At 31.7% G+C, this 22,644-nt stretch overlaps 1 protein-coding gene across 1 annotated transcript in view; it reads left to right on the top strand.

Moving 5' to 3' along the window:
- Nucleotides 1-22,644, top strand: part of LOC107448293 (no mechanoreceptor potential C) — a 116,043-nt gene that overhangs the window by 65,731 nt on the left and 27,668 nt on the right. Inside the window, exons 8-18 of the mRNA XM_071182179.1 lie at nt 2,605-2,703; nt 2,809-2,910; nt 3,861-3,962; nt 10,038-10,136; nt 11,250-11,378; nt 14,083-14,211; nt 14,299-14,415; nt 14,503-14,601; nt 15,842-16,042; nt 18,010-18,108; nt 19,286-19,387. Coding sequence (XP_071038280.1) covers nt 2,605-2,703; nt 2,809-2,910; nt 3,861-3,962; nt 10,038-10,136; nt 11,250-11,378; nt 14,083-14,211; nt 14,299-14,415; nt 14,503-14,601; nt 15,842-16,042; nt 18,010-18,108; nt 19,286-19,387 — 1,278 coding nt within the window. The remainder of the gene's footprint in view (nt 1-2,604; nt 2,704-2,808; nt 2,911-3,860; nt 3,963-10,037; nt 10,137-11,249; nt 11,379-14,082; nt 14,212-14,298; nt 14,416-14,502; nt 14,602-15,841; nt 16,043-18,009; nt 18,109-19,285; nt 19,388-22,644) is intronic.

The following is a 22,644-nucleotide window of genomic DNA, read 5'->3' on the forward strand; positions in this document are numbered from 1 at the left end:
AAACTTTTCCAAAGAAAGAACACTTATATCGAAACAGATATCATTATTTTACGTTGTAAAATTTACCGAATTTTTCGTGGAAAGATTACTTCTGCTGGGAAATATTTTATTGTTCGTTGGACAACTTATATACTCCAAATCTTGGAATAAATTTTAAGTCATTTGTAAGAAATTGGGAACTGTGATCAAATTAAAGAAGCTACAGAATGGAGAGCTTAGAAGAACAAGAAATCGATTTGAATTTCTGTCCTTTGTATCCTGATTTTGATTTCGTCGAAGTTTTGCGTGATGAAGTAGAAATTGAAGAATCAGACACTTGGAATGATTCCGGAGAAACTTTATTTTCTACACTCGCCACTAAAGTTATCCAGCCTCTGGTTTGTTTTTTTAACAATATTATATTTAAATTAGTTATAAACCAACACGATCATTTTGTAATATCTCAGATCAATGTCTTTTCATTCTTTGGTCATGGATTTGTAAGAGTGTCAAAATTTAGACCTTTACAAACTGGCAAGGATGACTCAGTTGGCACAGGTACTCTGGTTTACAAACGTTTGCCGAAATATTTAATAATATATTTTTAAGAGTTAATTTTTAAGTTTTCTTACCTACTTCAAAAATATTTAATAATTACATCCCTAGTGTTTAGATAAGTGTAATACTTATATTGAATATATTTATGTAAGGAATCACTTTTTTAATACCATTCAGTCATTTATTCGACATTCACTATCGTAAGTAAATGATAACATTTATTTGAAGAAGTAAAATTTCTTATACAGTATTTTTATATGTCATGTAAGGGTTTGCATGTAGTGCTGGTACTCCGGTTCACAAATGTTTGCCAAAATATTTAATTATATATTTTTCACAACTAATTTTCTAGTGTTTAGATAAGTTGAATACTTATAATAACTATATTTTTTATGTTAAGAATCACTTTTTTAATACCATTCAGTCATTTATTCGACATTCACTATCGTAAATAAATGATAACATTTATTTGAAGAAGTAAAATTTCTTATACAGTATTTTTATATGTCATGTAAGGGTTTGCATGTAGTGCTGGTACTCCGGTTCACAAATGTTTGCCAAAATATTTAATTATATATTTTTAATAATTATTTCTTATTAGTTTTGTTACCTACTACAAAAATATTTAATAATTACATCTCTAGTGTTTAGATAAGTTGAATACTTATATTGAATCTATATTTTATGTTACGAATCACTTTTATAATACCATTCAGTCATTTATTCGACATTCACTATCGTAAGTAAATGATAACATTTATTTGAAGAAGTAAAATTTCTTATACAGTATTTTTATATGTCATGTAAGGGTTTGCATGTAGTGCTGGTACTCCGGTTCACAAATGTTTGCCAAAATATTTAATTATATATTTTTCACAACTAATTTTCTAGTGTTTAGATAAGTTGAATACTTATAATAACTATATTTTTTATGTTAAGAATCACTTTTTAATACCATTCAGTCATTTATTCGACATTCATTTTCGTAAGTAAATGATAGAATTTATTTGAAGAAGTAAAATTTCTTAAACAGTATTTTTGTATGTAGTGTAACGTTTCATACAGGCTAATTTTCTATTTTTTTAAAATTACACTTTTCTATTTTATTTAAGTTCTATCTTTTCAAATTTATACATCTGTTTACTCTTATTAAGTATTTTGAAAATTTAAACCTTAAAGAATCGTACTTACTTTTATTGTTATTATTTGAAGCCAAAGAAAATAGGTAAAAGAAAAACAAAAAATGATTAAAAGTATGCGTTTTCTTGAGTGCTATTTAGGAAAACAAAATATTATTCTCACCAAGTCTCAAAATTAGTTATAAATCTTATCAACGGATGGTGTTGGTGACGTTGAGAAACTCTAAAGCAAAGTTTCTAAAATAACCAACTTTTGCGATGAAAAAAATCAAATATATAAATAAATAAAATTTTAAAAAATTGACAAGTATTTAGCATGCAACCTAAAACAATGCGTTATAGTTTTTTTATTAATTGGCAATTTTGTAAATTTTCAGCATTACCATATAATCTAAAGTGACAAGAAACGCTTTATTGTAAAAGGTAAATGCTTTACACATGTAAATATTGTATACATATTTTGTATTTATGGTATGAAGGTAATCAAAATGCTTTATTTAAAAGCAAAACATATGTTTCGAAAGATTAATTGAATCAGTAGTGAAAGAATAAGCAGTAAATCATATCTTAAAATACATTTTGTTTTTATTAAATAGAAGCGAAATATTTTTAGTACCTTGGACGAAAAATACTTTTATGATTTTGCTTCAGCAACTCACTATAAAATGTAAAAAATAAAGTTGAGGTTATTTACAATTTCATGTAAAAAAATAAATGTTAAATAATTATAACGCAATTTTTATAGATTGATTATTAATTAGCATCAGTCTACTTTATAAGTACTACTACATCAGTCTATTACTTTGTTTTATTGTGGAATAAAATAAACCCCTTTCTTTCAAGCTTATCTGCACACTTTTTTTCGATTTTTAATTTTTCAATGAGATTGTATATTTCAAGCTATATCACCCTATTTTCTCTTTTTCAGTCAGGGGCCAAATGTCTACACATAGCTGCTGCAGCTGGCCACGTTGAGGTAGTGAGATCTCTTCTAAATAAAGGAGAAAGTGTGGACATCAAAACTAATGTAAGTCTTCAACAATAATTTGCAACACCTCCTGTAAATTGAGTCAATTTTAGCAAGATATTTTTTGAAAAAAAAATATATGATAAATGTTTTTATCTCTTTCAGGATGGTCAGACAGCCCTCCATATTGCTGTCCAAGCATGCCAACCGAGAGTTGTTGAAACTCTTTTAGGATATGGTGCCCAAATAAGGCTTAAAGCAGGAAAAGTAAAATTCTCTTTTTTATATTTGTCTTCTTTTTTATTTGTCTCTTTTTATATTTCTTCTTTATTATAATATATATATATATATATATATATGTATATATATNATATTCATATATATATAATTTTTTTTTCTTCTTTTTTTTACTCAGTGACAAGGAAAGTCCTCATTTCCTTTTGCATGGACTGCAAAAAGTTGAAACAAATTGCGCATTGAGCAAAGTGCTTGACAAAGTTGTGAATTTTTAGTTGTTTTTTAAAAACATAATTATTGTTTCGTTTCCATAAAGCATAATTATTGTACGTCCTTTATTTAAATTTAAATTTATTTATTTTGATAACCAATTATTGACAAGAATTTCAACTTTAAAAAGAGGAATTAGTTTTTAAAGATTTTAATAATTAACTATTAATAAACTTATATTAATAAGCTTCTGTATTTTAATAAACTTTGGACTGCTCTCCTGATAAAACTATTTGGACAGTTTTTACCGGATTGCTGTTACCCTCTATGTTTTGGGAATGAGAAAACCAAAACCGTCGGAAAAAGGCATTTTAATTGAGTCTGATTTCATTTCATAAGATTAGCAGATCGGATCATAAGATTTAAAAGTTAGTCATGGTGGTTCGGTTTTTTATTTTGAGTACTGTACATTTACTCGGAGAGGGTAATCTGTTGTTTGGTTTTCTCAATTTAGACTTTCCTATCTTCTGGTTTATTAGTACTTCAAAGAGTGACCCTCAAACCTTAAGATTACATTCTAGTGCATGAAATTCCAGTCATTAGAACAAAAGTTATTTAAGATTTCTTTTGTACCTAAATATATACCTTCTTTCTAAATTCTTTATTTTAATCGATTTAAAAAGAAGCAGCTGCTGTTACATAAGAATAATAAGGAAGCAATTTTTGCCGGAATCATACGAAAATGTGATTGACTGATATATATTTTTCAGAGTGGTGAAACTCCACTTCATATAGCTGCCAGAACACCAGGAGGAGAAAAATGTGCTGAATTACTTCTTAAAAGTGGCGCTGAAGTAAACGCCACCCAAGAGGTAAGAAATTATTGTTTTATTAAGACATTAAGATAACGTTTTACTAACATAAATAAAATAAAACAACACAATTTTTGCTCGTTAAGTTATACTTTTGTAAATTTCTATAATTTTTAACGCGATATCTTTTGCCTTAAAAAGTTTAAGTTGAATATAGTGAAATAGAGTATACGTGTCCGATGTTTAAAAATAGGGCTGTAAAAACCCTTAAAAAAGAATTTTTAATTTTGCTTGCAAAGTTCTATATCTTTCTCCTTTCTTTCAAATTGACTTAACTATTAAATTCGAATTACACTTAAATTCGAGTGTTTAAATGCTTTTAAATTTGATGATACATGGTGGCTTTTTGACAAAATTTAAGTAAAGTGAAATAGGGTATACGTGACTGTTATAAGTCGAGCATGCTATCAGCGAGCCTCACGCTATTTTTGTTTATCTTGTAGAGTTGCACTTTTGTAATCTGGCAACTTCTACTTCTTGTATATTCCGAGTTTAGTTTTCTAATCGTTCTTTTCCTTTTTTATTTCTAAGTTCATATTAAATAGTATTTAAAATAGCTGTCACCTTTATTTTGCTAATATTTACAACAGGTTATGGGCTATTAGCAACGTTTTACTGCGTGGATAGTTGTTTTTGACGACGTGTATGAACTTTTGTTTGCCAAATCGTGAGTAGTACTTCGTTTTTCATTAACGTTAGTGGTGAAGTGATTGCTCATTTTTGTGGATTAAAAGTTTGGCGATGGATGGAAAGAACTTCATACAGTGCACGAAGTTGGAAGGTGCGTCCAGCTGGACTGACTGGAAATTAGAAATCATCTCTTTATTCGTCCTAAATGATTGTGTTGGAATTTTGGATGGCTCAGTTGTAGAACCGTTGGTACCTGTGAAAGACTCCAGTGCCGAAGCGGTCAACGAATACAACAAAGCGCTCGTATCCTACACAAAGACGAATGCAAAAGCCGCAATAATTATTCGATCAAATGTATCGGCGGATATTTTAAATCTAATTCGTATGCATGGTAACTCTGCACAGGAAATATGGAAGGAGTTGCTGAACAACTTCGACAAAGTGTCGAGTGTAAAATTGGATACTCTCCTTCAACAATTTTTCACTTTCAAAATAGAAAAGGATGAAGACGTAATGAAGTCTCTCGCACGTTTGCGTACGTTATGGGTCGAGTTGCAACGGGAACAGGAGGCGAGCGGCGAAGGAAAGTTGCCTCAAAATCTGCTCATGCCGCGCATATTATCGATTCTTCCGGATGCCGAATACAGAGAGTTCAAGTCACAATGGGACTCGTTACCAAAAGCCGAAAAGTCATCCGAGAGACTGATGGAACAAATAAAGATGCGCCTTCAAAGACAAAGTGTATGCATGAAGGAAGATGCTACAACAGCTTTTGTTACAAGCGGTGCAAGGTACAGTGCCAACGGAGAGAAGAAATGGAGGAAGGGGACAAAGTATCAGATGGCGAGAAAATCTCAACCTTCAACAGCTACAGGTATGAAACTTAGTAAGGCCAATGATGGTGTGAAAAGCTTCCGTGGCAACTGCTTTAGGTGCAATAAGCCAGGGCACATGGGAAAATTTTGTCCTGATTTTCCAGACAAGCCAAAGATGCCAGGTAATAAAACCGAAACTTTTCTTACTACTCATTGTAGTGCATTTATTTGCCAAAATGACAGTAGCCGAAATGTGTGGCTCAAAGACGATGGAGCTACAGCACACATCACAAATTCAGCCGAATATTTCAAGACGTATCGTCATTTTGACAAGCCAGTAGAAATCGTAGTTGGTAACAAACAGACAATACCAGCGTATGGCTGCGGAGAAATTGACATGTGCGCAACTGTTGGAACCCTGCAAAAGTCTATTGAGCTCAGTGATGTATTGTATGCACCAGATATCAGCAAAAATTTACTATCAGCTTCAAAGGCGATGAAACGAGGAATCTCAAACTTCGGAGATTCAGATGACATGGTTTGTCGTTTCTTTCGTAAAGAAAACCCTGAAAATGTACTTTTAGAAGCTCCATGCTCATCTAGTGGACTTTTTGAATTACGTGCAAAACCGGTCAAGCCAGAAGGAGGTTCTGCTGCTTCAGCTTACCTAGTCGACGATGACGTAACAACACCTTACCAAGATACAACAATGGTGACAACGACAAAGTTGCCATTATCAGTTTGGCACAGAAGATTCGCACATCAGGGAGTACAATATGTGAAACAGTACTTGCGCCAAAATGGTATAGACTTCACTGATGATGAACTCTTTTGTGAACCTTGCAGGTATGGTAAACAGTGCCGACGGACTTTCAAATCAAAACGATTTAAAACGAAGGAGTCAGGTGAGATCATACATGCAGATTTACTCGAATCGCCAGTTTTATCAAGAGGAGGAAAGAAGTACATGCTAGTGATCAAAGATGATTATTCCAAATTTCGAATTGTGGAATTTCTGAGACATAAAGATGAAGCTGTAGATAAGATTAAATCGTTTCTTGCTCGGGCTAATAAAGACGGCATAAATGTGAAAGAACTGGTTACAGACGGCGGTCGTGAGTTCGAAAATGCTAAGATGGCTAAACTGACTGATGATGAAGGCATCAAGTTAAGAATCACTATGCCGTACTCGCCAGAACAAAATGGTGCAGTTGAGAGAGAAAACCGCACAATAATGGACTCAGTTCGTACTATGCTCAAAGATACAGGCCTACCGCAGTTTTTATGGGCAGAAGCAGCATCGACGGCTGTCTACATTCTTAATCGAACTGGACCAAGTAAAATCACAGGGAAATCTCCATTCGAAGTATGGTTCGGACGCAAGCCGAAAATCGACAAGTTTCGAATTTTTGGATCAACTGCTTTTGTACATGTACCGGATACCAATAGAAGTAAACTGGACGACAAGGCTGTAAAGGGATATTTGGTTGGATATTGTGATTATGATGGCTATCGTGTTTTCATACCATCAAAGAATGACACAATCAAGAGTGCCAATGTGGTGTTCAACGAGCAGCAGATAGGTCTCACTTCCTTGTCTTCAGAAACGACTTCTAGTGCCAGTACTAGTACATCAACTGGTATGCAGTTTGAAATTTCAGGCAGTTCCGACGGTACTGACTTGCAGGAGGGTGAAAATCTTCGCAATGTAGAAGATGAACTATCACAGATGACGACGCATGGATTGCGTGACCGATCAACTACACGCCGCCCACCAGGATTTAACGACTATGAAGTCTACAGCAGCATCCTGAATTTGACAGAACCCCAATCATATGAAGAAGCTATGAAGTCTTCGATGCATGTCAACTGGAAACGAGCCATGGACGAAGAGATGGCTTCGCAAAACAAGCACGGTACGTGGAAACTTGTTGAACCACCTGAAGGAAGAAAGATTCTTGCAAATCGCTGGGTTTACAAAGTGAAGACTAACCCAGACGGCTCTATCGAAAGATTTAAGGCTCGATTAGTCGCGAAAGGATATACGCAGACGAAAGATATCGACTACGGGGAGACTTTTAGTCCAGTGTGTCGCTACGACACTATTCGAGCTCTAATTGCAACAGCAGCTAAGGAGAAATTAAAATTATTTCAAATTGACGTGGAGACAGCTTTCCTTTATGGTGATTTGGCTGAGGATATATACATGTATCAACCCGAAGGATATGATGACGGAAGTGGACGTATATGCAAGATGCTCCGACCTTTGTACCTCCGACCTTTGTACCTTTGCAAGATCCTCCGACCTTTGTCGAAGATCAAGGAGGCAAATCCTCTTAGCAGTCACATTCCATATAGATCAGCAGTAGGTAGCTGGCTTTATTTAGCGATGGGAACCCGACCCGACATTGCTTATGCAGTAAGTTTAGTATCCCGTAAATTAGACAATCCCACGGAAACTGATTGGGAAATTGTGCAGACAACATTCAGGTACCTTCGTACTACCGTTGCACATGGCATCGTATATAGCAATACAGATGATAGAAGCCTTATGTTGTTTAGTGATGCAGATAACAACAGTTGTGCTGAAACTCGGAGATCTCGCACAGGTGTGATATCTTTCTACGGTGGAGGTACAATTACTTGGAGAAGTAAATTACAGGAGGCTATATCTAATTCTACAACAGAAGCAGAGTTCATGGCAGCAGCGAATGCGACAAAAGACCTGATATGGTTAAAGCGCCTGTTTGCCGAGATAGCCAGCGACATCTCATTACCAATCCTCCAGATTGATAATCAAAGTACCATCAAATACATCAAAAATCCGATGTTTCACGCTCGCACTAAGCACATCGATCAAAGATACAAGTTTGTCCAAGATGAGTTTTCGAAAGGAAATTTTGAATTAGGTTACGTCAGAAGTGATGAGCAGCGAGCAGACATTCTGACGAAGGCACTTCCAGCACCTCAGTTCATGCTCATTACTTGGTGTGACTGCAGTTCTTTGAGTGACAATATTGACTAGTTACAGTTTTCATGCTCGAAGGAGGCTGTTATAAGTCGAGCATGCTATCAGCGAGCCTCACGCTATTTTTGTTTATCTTGTAGAGTTGCACTTTCGTAATCTGGCAACTTCTACTTCTTGTATATTCCGAGTTTATTTTTCTAATCGTTCTTTTCCTTTTTTATTTCTAAGTTCATATTAAATAGTATTTAAAATAGCTGTCACCTTTATTTTGCTAATATTTACAACAATGACCAATGTAAAAACCCTTAAAAATTTCTTTTTAATTTTGTTTTCAAAATTTCGTATCTTTCTCCTTTCTTTCAAATTTCTGATTTTTACAGTACTTGAACTCAAATATTTGAGTATATTTAAAAACGGTATGTTTGATGGCTCTTGGTATTTTTTGACGCAATATAAAAGTAACCGATTTAGATAGTATGGCGCAAATTAATTTCTATCTTTGAGATCATAATTTTTAATAGCTTAAAACAAAGTTTAAAACGAATAAGTAATTTTTGTCGTAAATTATAAGAAATGAATTCGTTAGCAATATCAATTATAAAGGCTTATAAACATTATTATATTTAACTTGTAATAGTTCAAATCGATTATTTAATAATCCATAGCAAAAAACTTTACATGATTGGATATTTGCAACTCTAGAAGAAATAAAGTGATTATACCCACTAACCACGTGGTTTAAATCGAATTTAATTGAATATCTGTCCGTGATCTATCCGCGACGTCACGCGTGTGTGTCAAACCTGATTTGTTTCTGAATAGACAAATACCACGATTTACTTGCGATGACGTCACTTGCAGGTATCCAATGGTAACGGAGTGTGGATATCCTGATTCTAATTGGTTGTTGAAACATGTCATTTGTTTACGCAAGCAACTGTTTTTTCCATTCTATTTCGAGTAAGTTAAGCCCGCCAAGTATCAATCCCCTTAAATGGCACATTCTATATTCTTTCACTATATATTTCTTACTTCACACAAAGACAGACACGAAGCTATGTTGAATATAAACAAACCAATTATGCATCGAAGTTTCCAGGTACACATACCAAAAATGTATCATGGTTACAATAAAATACATAAACAAATAATAAAGAAAGTTAAGTAAGACGACCTAGACAGAAACGAACTATAACTTAACAAATTCGATGTGAGATGCGGCGTTGTATTTAATTAACTTCACGTTACTTAACATTCTAACCTATATGGAAAATTTAGCTCAATTTATAGACGCCATCTTGTTTATAAACGATTAGCTGGCGCTGAGGTCATAGGTCACGTGTCTGTAAATCAGTGATCCTCTTCTCGAGTTGCAAGTACACAATTGTGATCGGACACTTATTTATAAATCACCTCGTGATTAATAAATTTAGTCAAAGCATTACTTATTATACGTTTACATTAGTTATAGCAGTTCATTTTTTATGCTTTATCGTAATTTGCTTTTAATAATTTAAAACTGACGCAAAAGCCTTAATGTAATTTTAATTTACTTCTTATCGGACATTATCTATGGCACGATTTACAATTAATAAATTAGTAATTAGGATTGTATTAATATTTGCAACTAATTTAAAATATTTGGATGTAATTCTGTTACAGGATGGTGAGTCTGCACTGCATTTCGCAGCTCGTCACGGCCACCTCAATACTGTAGCGCTTCTCCTTCAGGATAAAGCAGATGTCCAACAAAAGTCCGCTGTAAGTTCAATGGTCCAATTTCATTTGAACTATTTAGAAATATTTCTCCCTCAGTCGCCATCTTGAATTTTAAATGAAATTTCGAGATATATCTTTTTCTTCTTAAATTGCTGATGATAGCTTATAATTCGACAACACAATACATTTCAGAACATGTGGAAAATAAAGTTCACATTACTAGATTGGGAGAAATATCTTTCGATAACTTTTGTATCTTCCACGGATTTTCTCACAAAAATTTTAAGCAATATAGTTAAGTGTTCAATAGTTTTTGATAGATTTCTTCAACAGTTTCTTTAATTATTTCTCTTTTTAATTTGGCTTTGAGGTGGTGATTCCAACATTTAGGATTGTCATAATTGCAGAGTTTAAAAGTATTTAACTCAGTTAAAAAAATCAAGTAGTTCTAATATTTTTTTTAAAAATATGTCTTGATGTTATTTTTACTTTTTCTAATTTTTAATAAACTTCATTTATTCTAAACTTTTTTTAAAAAAATCAAAAAACTGGGTATTACAGACATTACACAAATTGTTAAATCCGTAAAAGGTAATTTTTAAAGTTTCAAAAAAGTTGGAGAGAGTGTAATTGACGCCAAGATTTATTTTCACAAGAATTATTTCATAACTGCTCTAACTTTTAATGTGTTATAAAGCTTTATAACTCAGCAAATACGACTCTCGTAAATAATGGAATGGTCCTCATCTTTTTAACTGAAGAAAATTGATTTACATAACTCTGAAAAATTCTCTTTACCTAAATTATGCAAAAATAATATTTTTATAAGTTAAAATTCTTCAAAGAGAAAATTATTCTTTTGAAATAAATTATTCCTTTCTAAAAATCCTAATTGCATAATCGATTTAATATATTTTATCAAAGAAATGTATAGTTCTGTCTTTTTCTTTACTATAAATCCTGTGAAACCGACGGCCTTAAATGTCTTTTACTTGTTACAACCAACTAGATAAAATATCCAATATCTATTGAATTTGGGAAAATTAAATAAATTGAAATTCTTTTTGTAAATTTAACATAAAGTTACTCCCAAAAACAGTGTTGATAAATTTTATAGAAATTTTTTTTCTCCAATTGCTACATTGTATGTTTTAGAGCGGCGAGACCCCTCTCCATGTTGCGGCCCGAAACTGCCATTATGCCGTGGCCCGTAGCCTGCTGGACCACTGGAGGAAGCAGCACCCAGAAGACAATGGTGCTATATTAGTAAATGCCCAAAATGAAGTGAGCTTATTTTGCCGTATATTGATAATATTAAAAATTTCAGTGATTGAATTTTGATAATAATATTCTAACACATAGAGAGAGGATAACGTAATTTGTCGTTTTAATGTTCAAATTAAAACTGCTTGTTTGTGTCTATATCTAAATAACACTGTTAAAAATTAATAGATTAAGTTTATTTACAAAAGAACAGTTCCCACTGCTCTGAGAGGCTTAACCTAATACAATTTTACCGCTTGTTAAAAGCCAAGTCATAATTTTTTTTTTTAATAAAGCCTTCTTGATGAATAGTTTATGATCTATTTAACAACTTTATGTGAAGCAAAAATTATATTTCATTAAATTTGATTGCTTAGCATTTCATTTTGTTAGAAACAGAAGATTTACATGGCTAAAAATACATGAGTTACTGTTGAAACGGGATTCAGATTCAATCCAAAGCGCTAATTAATAATACTTTGTGTCCTAATTTGGATGAAAGCATAATCTTTCCCAATTTGTAAGAAATTTATTTTAATATTTTTTAAATAAATAATAATAATTTTAAAAAAAATTCTCAAAATGTTTAAATTTTTTTTTCTTTGGAATCCTTAAAAGAAAATTAATAACCAAAAAAAATTATATTTCAATTTACCATTTCGCATTAATGGCAGTAGTGAAGTAATTAATAAGTTTTTTAATCTTTAATATTGTGACAAATTTACATTATTATCAAGTCTATCGATCTCCGAAATAGATTTTTAAAAGCTGTTCACGTGCATCATCTTCAACCATATTACAAGCGAAATGTACCAGTCATCCAGTTGTTATTGTTGGTTTTCGTCGCACTACAGCTGCAGAATGGGCTATTGGCGACGGTCTGAGAAACATCCATGAGGATGATCCAAAGACATTAAATCACTATTTTAATCCTCTGCAGAGGAAATGGCGCCAATCATCCAGGAAGAGAAGAAGTCAGAAGAAGAGGAACAATCAACTGCTGAAATACAAGGTCCAATCAATGTCATCCGAGTTCCTGATGATTACGCAAATCTAAGACGAACATCGTCCTCAAAAAACAAAAACAAAAAATGGTACCGAAAATTCTAATAGTACATTCGAAAACTCACCCTTAACTTTTGAAAAAAATTACCTCTGTAATAGAATCCTTGCAAAGAAATCTCTGTTCCAAGAATATTTATTTTGAAAGAAGAAGCAATTAGTTTACAAGTATTTATATAGAAACTTCACTACCAGTTCTTTAAATTCGTGAGGACGCTGGTCAGCTTACGCTGACCTCACATTGATCCGCTGTGTGATGTAACGCAATCGACGCCCACCAAAAAGATTTTGATAAAATCTGTCGTAGACAAATGTTTACCTTTCAATGTAAAGATTATCTAAATTTAGCATTTGAGCTGGGCTGAATATAGGATTCACATCATTTTTATTATATCACATTACAGTAAAATATAACATTACTACAGGATGTGTGGCAACAAGAATACATAGAACACTTTGCTTGTTAATTATCGCCGCTCTGTGTTATTTATTTTTAAATGCCTTTCACAGTATCTGCTCTCTTCTGGATTATATTCCTTGTTATTCAACCTTAGCTTACAATTAAGGCAAACTAACCAGTGAAGGAACACTTTAGCTTCGCTTGCCTTTTAAAAAATCATGTTAATTTCAAAATTCGTAGTTTTAGTTAAATGACAGTGTCAACATATTTGTTACTAATTGCAAACTATGTAAAAAAAATTATAGAGAACTTACGCAATATTATTTTAAAGTTTTGGAGGTTCAAATAACAAGTAGTAGGAAGACCAAGTGAAGGAACAGCTCTTACCAGTGAAGGAACACAAAATTGCCCAGTAAAGGAACACTTAATTTTGGTTATTTTTTAATGCTTTTTATGAATTTATATGCTATACAAATATCTAAAAACAAGCCTATTCTTGTATTTATAACATATAAATACTTGGAAAATGTTAAATTTTTTTTGTAATCATGAATTGAAAATTAAAGTGTCAACATATTAACACATACTGTTCATTCACTAGAAAATCTATGTCCAGTAATGGAACATGCCTGTTCCCTCTCTGGTTAGAAGTTGTTTTTCGTATTTTTAACATACTTTTGATGTGGAACATCACTAAAGGTTCAAAAAAATTAAAGTTTATCTTTTATTCTCATTAACTTAGAAAAAAAAACAGTAAAGAAACACTTGTTCCTTCACTGGTTTTTCATCGTTTGGTGATCCAGTGAATAAACATCCCCTTATCTCAGTACTTTATTATGCTATGATACTTAAAAAAATAAAACGTAACTTCAATAACTATATTTTAAATTCTCCTTTTCACACTAAGAAAAATAAGACTATTACATGCAATTAATTCCACTTCAGACATATAAATACAAACACTCGCCTTATAATTTTTTCAAAGAAACAAGGTGTTGCAGAGATAATAACAAATTCAGAGAAGTCTATTTGACCAGGTAATCCAAAACATTGCTAGATGACTTCCTATTGTTTGGCAGTAAGCTATTGTTACCAATCAATCTAAAGAAAAACTTTCAAATTCTTATTTTTAATCAATATATATGAAATGTTCCTTCACTGGGTAGTGTTCCTTCACTGGGTAGTGTTCCTGCACTGGGTAGTGTTCCTGCACTAGTTGGCTTACCCTATATGTGTTTCTCATTAATAATGTGTTTATTCTAGAAAGGAGAATCAGTCCTCCACTACGCAAGTTTGGTTTCCAAAAGCCAAGCTCATCATCCAACAGAAGACAAAGACCTCGTCAAACTCTTGCTACAGTATGGTGGGGAAGTCAACGTACCTAACAAAGAGGTGAGCACTAACTCAAGCAGATATATATATACACAACTGCAACTAAATGAAAATTTCTAATCCATATATTCTCTGTTATTTTATCAGTATCGCATGACAAGTATACATTATTGCAGTAAAGAAGGCAATGCAGATATATTGCATGAAATTCTGAATCAACTGGACAAAACCATGCTGCAAGGTGCCTGCAATCGAATAGCTATGGTATGGTTTCTTTGATTCATAACCCTTCCTGGAAATCTTGATCTTTCAACATTTTCATTAATCATGACCAATTCTTTATTTTCACAGAATGGATGGACTCCGTTACTGTATGCCTGTCAGACAGGCCATCCTGAAGTAGTGAAACTTTTACTGCAGAATTCTGCCAGAGTAGATGTGTTCGATGAAGTAAGTGGGATAATTATTATTACTATATTACTACATTATTACTATATTCCTTTTTACTCTATCTTTCGTATGGAATAGAATCTTGCAATAAAACTTTTGACCACTTTCCGTGCAGCTGGAACACTTAAATCTTTGCGAAAGCAAGCTTCTCACCTGATTAAAATTCGAGAGATATTGAGGTCATTTTTCACCCAATAGAATAGATTGTTAATAAAAATTCCAATTACTTTCTCACTAACTAGAGTGCTCAAATCTCATCTGGAGCACTGTGCTTGGTGTTAAGTCATGTTTCAATCGTTTTCTTTCCTCTATATTCAGAATTGTTCAATATTTAAATGTTTCTAGGAATTTATTGTCAATCAAAATTTTGACCACTGTCCAACTAGATAAGGTGCTTACATTTTTATAATTATTCCATATCAGATGAAAATGCAAGGACTTTTTAGAATAAGGAGAGAAAGATTGTTGTTTCAAACTGTTAAAAAAACTAAGATACGGTCGTTTTAAACTTGTTCAAAATTATTATGCGGTCTTTTAAATTGTTCCAAAATTATAAATAAATCCGTTTTAAACTGTTACAAAACTGTGATACAGCAACCTGAAATTACTCTAAGCTTATAATAAGGACTCTTTAAACTGCTCCAAAATTATAAATAAATCCAAGCTAAAATACAAATTATTTCAAAACTAAAATACAAATTATTTCAAAACTAAAATACAAATCACTTCATAGCTAAAATACAGAAACACTCCAGTTAACTTCAAAACTACATTACAGTTGCTTCAATATTAAAATAGAGCGTCTTTAAAATGCTCGAAAAATATTATACAATCGCAAAAATATTATAGAATCGATATTTTATTGCTCCAAAATTACTAAGTTGTTATGAAACTATATAATTATAAAAGTCCTTCAAATTGCTGTAAAATTACAATAAAATTACTCCGAACTGCTTCTAAAGTATAGTACAGTCACTTTCAACTACTTCAAAACTATAACAGATTATTACAAATTCATAATGATATTAAACCTAACTGTTCCGAAATTATAATGCAGTTTTTTCATATTCCAAATTTATATAAATAAAATCGCTTCAAACTGCTCTACAATTTTAAAACATTCCAAGCTTCCAAGCATTAAACATCATTGCTCTTAAAGTAACCAAATAGAGCTATAGTTAAGATTAAGTAGAATTATTTCAATCAGTTTTATTGCAATGCTAATGTTATGTATTTCTAGGGTGGCAAAGCTGCTTTGCATTTGGCGGCCGAATTTGGCCACGGGGAAGTGGTTGATATTCTTCTAAAGCACAAAGCTTTCGCCAACGCTCGTTCCAAAAAGGGAATGACGCCTCTCCATCTAGCCGCCAGAAATGGATATACAGAGATTGTACAGAAACTTGTCAAACAGTACGGTGCCACTTTAGACGCCCTCACATTGGTCAGTATTTTTCACCGACTTTTCTAATATTTAAGACTTGAAAATTACAAATTTTTTTATTTATTAAGAGAAGATTAATAACATTTGAAGTTCACACTGTAAAAAAGGATACTTAAATTTCACGAAACTTTCAACGTGTTTCGCTAAGCCGTTTCCTGATATATACACCAAGTGTAAACATTTCATCCAAGTGACGAAATAACTATCGTCACATGTTGGAGGAAACGCATTTCGTCAAAAGTAAAGAAATATTTCGCATTTCATCATTTTAGTTTCGTCAAATTAAGAATTATTTTCGTAGATTTTACGTGGTGAGATAACGATGAGATTTCGAGTTGAGTTTGAGTTGTTTAGGTGTTCGCGCTTCGTCACAAATCAAATGATTTCGAGACAAAATGATTCTCAAAATTAAAGAAATACAGCTCAAGGACTGCTGAATCCTCAAAAGCTTGAATTTTATTTCTTGGAGTGCAACATCCGAAGAAGTAATCTTTGCTTAACTTCTCTACTTCCGTTACCGTAAGGTGTTTCTTATCTTTTAAAACAAAGTCCTTATATTGCATTGGTTAATAATTCGTTGATGAAAAAGAACATTATAGAAAAAGTTTGAGGGTACTTGCTACCGCTTAAATTTTAATCTAATAATAGCATGATTCAGGTAGTCCGGGTTAAAACTGGATGCTTTATATTAGGGTGGACGGACAAGTTTTGTTCCTCCAATTTACAAGAAACTAAAAATGACGTATTTATGCAACAATATAACAATGCTACAAACATAGCCAGGGATTTTCAGTGATGAATGTTATTAAAGCAGGGGAGAGAAAAAACAATTATGTAACACAATTATTTTTCCAAATTTTTTTTTTTATCTTCATGAAAAAAAGAACTGGCAAGTTTTCTTGCAGAGTAGCTGTAATAGCTGAAAAAATTTAAATTCAAATTATTTCACTTATAGATTAATATCGCTTAACACTAAATCTTCCCCTTTTACTTTAATATTGTTCGACACTAAATCTTTTATCTTCTAACTTAATATTATTAAACACTAAATCTTCTAACCTAATATTATTAAACACTAAATCTTTCCTCTTCCAACTTAATATTATTATACACTAAATCTTTCCTCATTCAACTTAATATGATTAAAATTTAAATCTTTCCTCGTCTAAATTATTATTACTGAAAACTTAGTCTCTCCTCTTCTAATGTAATATTATTAAATACTAACTCTTTCCTTTTCTAACTCAATATTATTAAACACAAAATCTATTTATTTTAAACTATTTGTAAGTAGAATAAGCTTCTCAAAGTTACCCATTGTCCATGCTTTCCATAATCATTGTTACGCCAAATCATGCTTTTTCCCTACACTACTATATTTCACCTTCTTATTGGAACGAACTGCCATGTGAGGAAAAAGCTAAATTTTCCGAAACCATAGTAACGGAGAGAGGAGACGTATGAAAAATGGCGAAATCGCGTAACTTTGATGAGCCTATTCTATTCACAAAATATGTAGTTTAATATTATTAAACAAAAAATCTTCCCTTTCTACACATAAGTGGAGGAAAATATCTCCTTTGTTTCAAGTAAGGCATTAAATAAGAAAAATGAATACTTTATAGAAGGAGATGCAAAGTAAGTATGCATTCTTAGAGTGTTATTAAATGGAGACGCTCTTACTCAGATTTGTATTTAGATCAGACTAATTCATTTTTTTAGGTTACTTCAGTACTTAAAAAAAAAAACAATATTTATACTAAATATCTACATTGTTAAAAACGCTATAATAATTAAATTTTTTACATAATAAAATTTTTAGCCTAGAAATTAAATTGCAACTTGTTTATTTAGAATTGAATGAATAATATCCTCAGGACTCCTTGATTGCCCTCATAGGCATGCCACTATTTTTATTTCAGTTTTATTGAATAGCTAAAAATGGTAACACCTGTTTCTTTATTTAGGCAAAAAGAACACCTCTACATTTAGCGGCCGAGAATGGTAAACTGGACGTTTGTAGCGTCCTACTGGACCTCAGGGCAGACGCCAACGCTATTGACAATGCAAGTACCATTTTATGTATCGTTTATTAAACATTTAATTATTTTAATGTTTTTATCTCAGAATAATTATCATTTCTATATGTATTATATAGTATCAAATACTATACTATACAATAGTATATATACTATACTATCCTGTACTATATATACTATACTATCCTGTACTATATATACTATAATATACAATACTATATTCTACTATACTCTAATACAATACTATACTCTTATAGTTAATGAATGTTACAGTAGTTTTGATTTCTATTTCTAAACGATTGTTGTAAATAATGATTAACCCGGCAGGACGTGCTGGGGTCATTTTATTGATTCCTAAAAAAACTAGACACCTGTTAGTTCATTCCTTTTTTATTAGAAGCTAAGTTTTCCATGCTCTCTGTTTTTCATGAATAATTAGAAGTAATTTTCGGCCTTTTACAGCCCTTAATTTTACAGCCCGTTTTCTCAATTAGGGGGATTATAAAATGACCACGCTCGTCTCTCAGTTTGCTCTACAAATCATTTATTAATTTTTTTGTAGCTGCCGTGTGCAGTACCTTATTTTTCGTTCTTTATTAAAATGATTTCTACTTGTCTGAAATCTTTATGAAAGTTTTGCTGCAATGAGTACATGAATTGATTTGCTATCTAAGAAAAATCCACTGACTATGTATAAGAGCCATCGATGTTAACTAATTGTACATAAAAATTAATTTTTTAACATAAAATATTTAATAAATTTGATTATATTTCGCTCCATTTTTTATGATATTTCTCTCTTCTAAGTGAATAGTTTGTCCTATTTGAGACATTTTGCTGGGAAAACAGCAGTTTTTAAATTTAAAATATATTTGACTGTCTGGAGAAACGAAAAGTATAATAGCAGATGATAAAGCGAATTAAGTGACTGAAAAATAATTAACTGTTTGTGTTTGACTTGCATTAAGGGTTGTCTCAATTTCAAGAGCGGAGATATTTCTCTTCTTACTCCCGTGATGAAATGAGTAGGTGGAGCCAAATGCTAACTCCTGCTGAACGAACTATATTCTGTCGTTTCTAGATGACTATCATAATGCTTACTGTTGTTTACGAATAATTGCTATATTATTCATATTATTCTGCTGTTTATGAATGACTGCTAGAATATTCTGTAGTTTCTAAATATAATTGTTGTTATTTTCAGACTGGCCAAACACCTCTTCTATTAGCTGCTGAGAACGATCATCCAGAAGTGGTAAAACTCTTCCTTCGACACAAGCCTGAACTAGTCTCTATGGCTAATGCGGTAATGTTTGACTAATGACAGCATTTTATATTATTTTTGACATCAATTTGATCTTAAAGCCTAATTCAAAATTAATAAGTTGTGTCTCAAGTTCATAAATGATAAAAAAAAATGCATTTAATTAAAAAATGCAGTTTTACTTGATTAAATATTCGATTCAAAAATACATAAATAGGAAATATTAGTCGAGGTGTTTCAAGCTCTCGAAAACTGGCGTCCATTTTCAAGACTTGCCAGATGTGAATGAGAAGAAACAAAAGTGGTTTGAAATATGAAATTCGGATGGTGTTTTAACGTCTATTTATAAAAATTACTCAAGAAAAATGCAGATTATATTCTGTCATCAAATATATAGCATTGTAAAAGATTTTCATAATTATTTTAATTGATTTTTTTCTTTTCAAATTTGAATGCAAATTGAAAAAAAAAAGTTTTTGAACATTTTAGGCATTTAAATTGTGCACCCCGCATCACGGCCTCTTAATAGAGCACTTATGTAACTAATACAAATAAAAAGATTTCCATTGCTAACAAGTATTGAAAATTTAAGCATGATGACTCCTCGATTAGATACCTGGAAAAGAGGAGCAGGAAAATGATATCTTTAGTTGGGGGGGGGGGCAGAAAAAACTTCTTATTAAATCTAAAGAGATATAAAATTTTAGCTAACTTAATCGCCGATTGGATGGTTTCCCTTTGGCAAGATATTACAACATACACATTGGTGTTTAAAAAACACAACGCTACTGTTATCATTAATGATAACAATACATAACGTATCAAATCATGATCAATATATAACGTGTCAAATAACAAAAATATCATGATCATTATTGAAGCAATACAAATCAAATACGAAAATATCGCGTTCATTATTGATAAGAATACATATCCGATTAGGAAAACATCGTGATCATTAATACGTATCAAATTCGAAAAATACATCATTCATTATTGATAACAATACATATTGAATGAGGAAATATCATGTTCATTATTGATAACAAGACACGTCGAATAGGAAAAATATCGTGATCATTATTGATAGCAGTACATGCCAAATTGAAAAATATGTTTATTATTGATAACAATACATATTGAAAACGAAAATATCGTGATAATTAATGATAACAATACACATCGAATACAAAATTTCGCTTTCATTATTGATAGCTATAATTATCGAAAGCGATAATATCCTGGTCATTGTGGATAGCATAATATATCATAGGGATAATATCATGACCATTACTAATAATATAATGTATGAAAATATAATATAGCGAAAAGTAATGCAATGATTACAGGGTGCGTAGGCAGATTTTTCAACAAAAAATAAGCACATTTTAAGTACTTTTTAAGCACTCAAAAATATTTTTAATCACCTTCCAACGAAAAATCATAATTAGGATCTGTGCAGGAATAAAAATTATTTTTTTCCCATCGTTTAAAGTTCTTAATTTATAAACATAAAATCAGTAAAATTCAAAAACTTTACATAATCATGATAAAATAACTTGTTTCTGATAAATATTTTAGAGAAAATTGTGAAAATCATGCACTTTTGTAATTTAGAACGACAATCGACACGGCAAAGAAAAAAAATCTCTTTTAAAAAGATAGAAAAGTAAGCACTTTTTCAAACCACAAATTAAAAAAAGCACCTTTAAAAGCTTTTAAATAACGTAAATCGAAAATAAGCACCTTTAAGCACTTTTTAGAAACGCTATTACGCACCCTGGATAATCATTAAATACGATATTAATGTGATAGATAAAATTTATTCGGGTATTGAACATATTGACTAATGTAAAAGTTACATAAATTAGTTATATTAGAAAAACATAGCGATACATTATTAAATATATTGATATTTTTTGCCAATGCAGCGAGCATTTAAAATTGGCACATTTTGGTTACATGGACTAATGCTCGACTTGGCGACAACCTCAAAAAAACAGTCGCCAACACATAATCCCTATAACCGATAAGTACCAAATAAAATTATTTTTTTAAATATTTTTAAGAAAAAAGCATATTTTTTTATTAATTTAAATTAACAAATTAAGCGAGTTGAAGGTCAAGCATTCACAATAAGATTAAATTATTAAACAAAGGTGCTGTTTTTTTAAAAAATATAACGGGTTTCGTAAAGCGTTATGATCTTCTATTTATATGCAAGGTCATTCAGAAAACTAGTGGACTCACGATTTAATTCTACCTGCCGGCAAATAGGTTACTTCCTGTCTGGCGCTTGAAAGTTCATACACGAGTACATAAGTTTTTTTTATCACCTTGATTTTTCTGATGTTTTGAATCATCTCATTGAAGTCGAAAAGTTCTGCAGGTCCAATGTTTGAAATGATAGAATTAATACTGTTGTTCACTTACTTCATCCTTCGAAATAAAATATTTATTGCATCCGAAATCAAGTGAACTGCATTTAGCTCTTTACAGGGCCACCTTTTTTCTGATTATATTATGTGACAATATTTTTGGGATTGAAATGCATTCATAAGAAGATATTCATTTAGCTTATTACTTGAAATTATTTTGATTCAGATCAGTTTTCGGCAAGAAGGTGGGTGGGGATTTCGAAATTACCAATTGTAAGAAATCGCCGATAAACTTGAATTTCTGTACTTATTTATAACCAAATTAATGAACTCTGTATAAATAACTACGAATAAATTCGATAAAAAAGATCAAATGAACGAATGCATAACACAAAAAAAATAGCTTCTCGGGGTCAACTTCTCTTCTTTACCCCACGCTAACCTTTACCGTTACCCCTTATATAAACAAAGCACTCTTGGTTGGTATATTTTCCTATCTTCTGATATTATCAACAGTTAGTTTTATTCTTATTGGCGCGTTACTACTGAACACTCAAGCCCGTCAATATCACGGGAGCGAGAAAAAGCGGGCTAAATCTCACCCCGTTATTTTTACGGGAGCGAGAAGCAGAATATAAAAAGGATTATCTCAATTCTGGGACAGAGAAGCTCTAAGGATGGATTAAAGTACTCAAAGTCCTAATTGTTTGTTTGGAAGGAGACAGGAATGAATTCCCTTATTGTCATCAACAGCTTTAAAGCATCATCCTCAAATAAGATGTTTTCATATCATTTTAATCTTTCTATAGTACTCATTGACTTCAATAATGAATCGTCAAAGTTTGAAAAGCTTTTGTTCTATGTCTCTTAAACAGTAATGAGTCACCCTATATGTCTGTAATTTTTAAAATAAATACTAAG

The sequence above is a fragment of the Parasteatoda tepidariorum genome, chromosome 6 (assembly GCF_043381705.1).
Source record: "Parasteatoda tepidariorum isolate YZ-2023 chromosome 6, CAS_Ptep_4.0, whole genome shotgun sequence".
Lineage (NCBI taxonomy): Eukaryota > Metazoa > Arthropoda > Arachnida > Araneae > Theridiidae > Parasteatoda > Parasteatoda tepidariorum.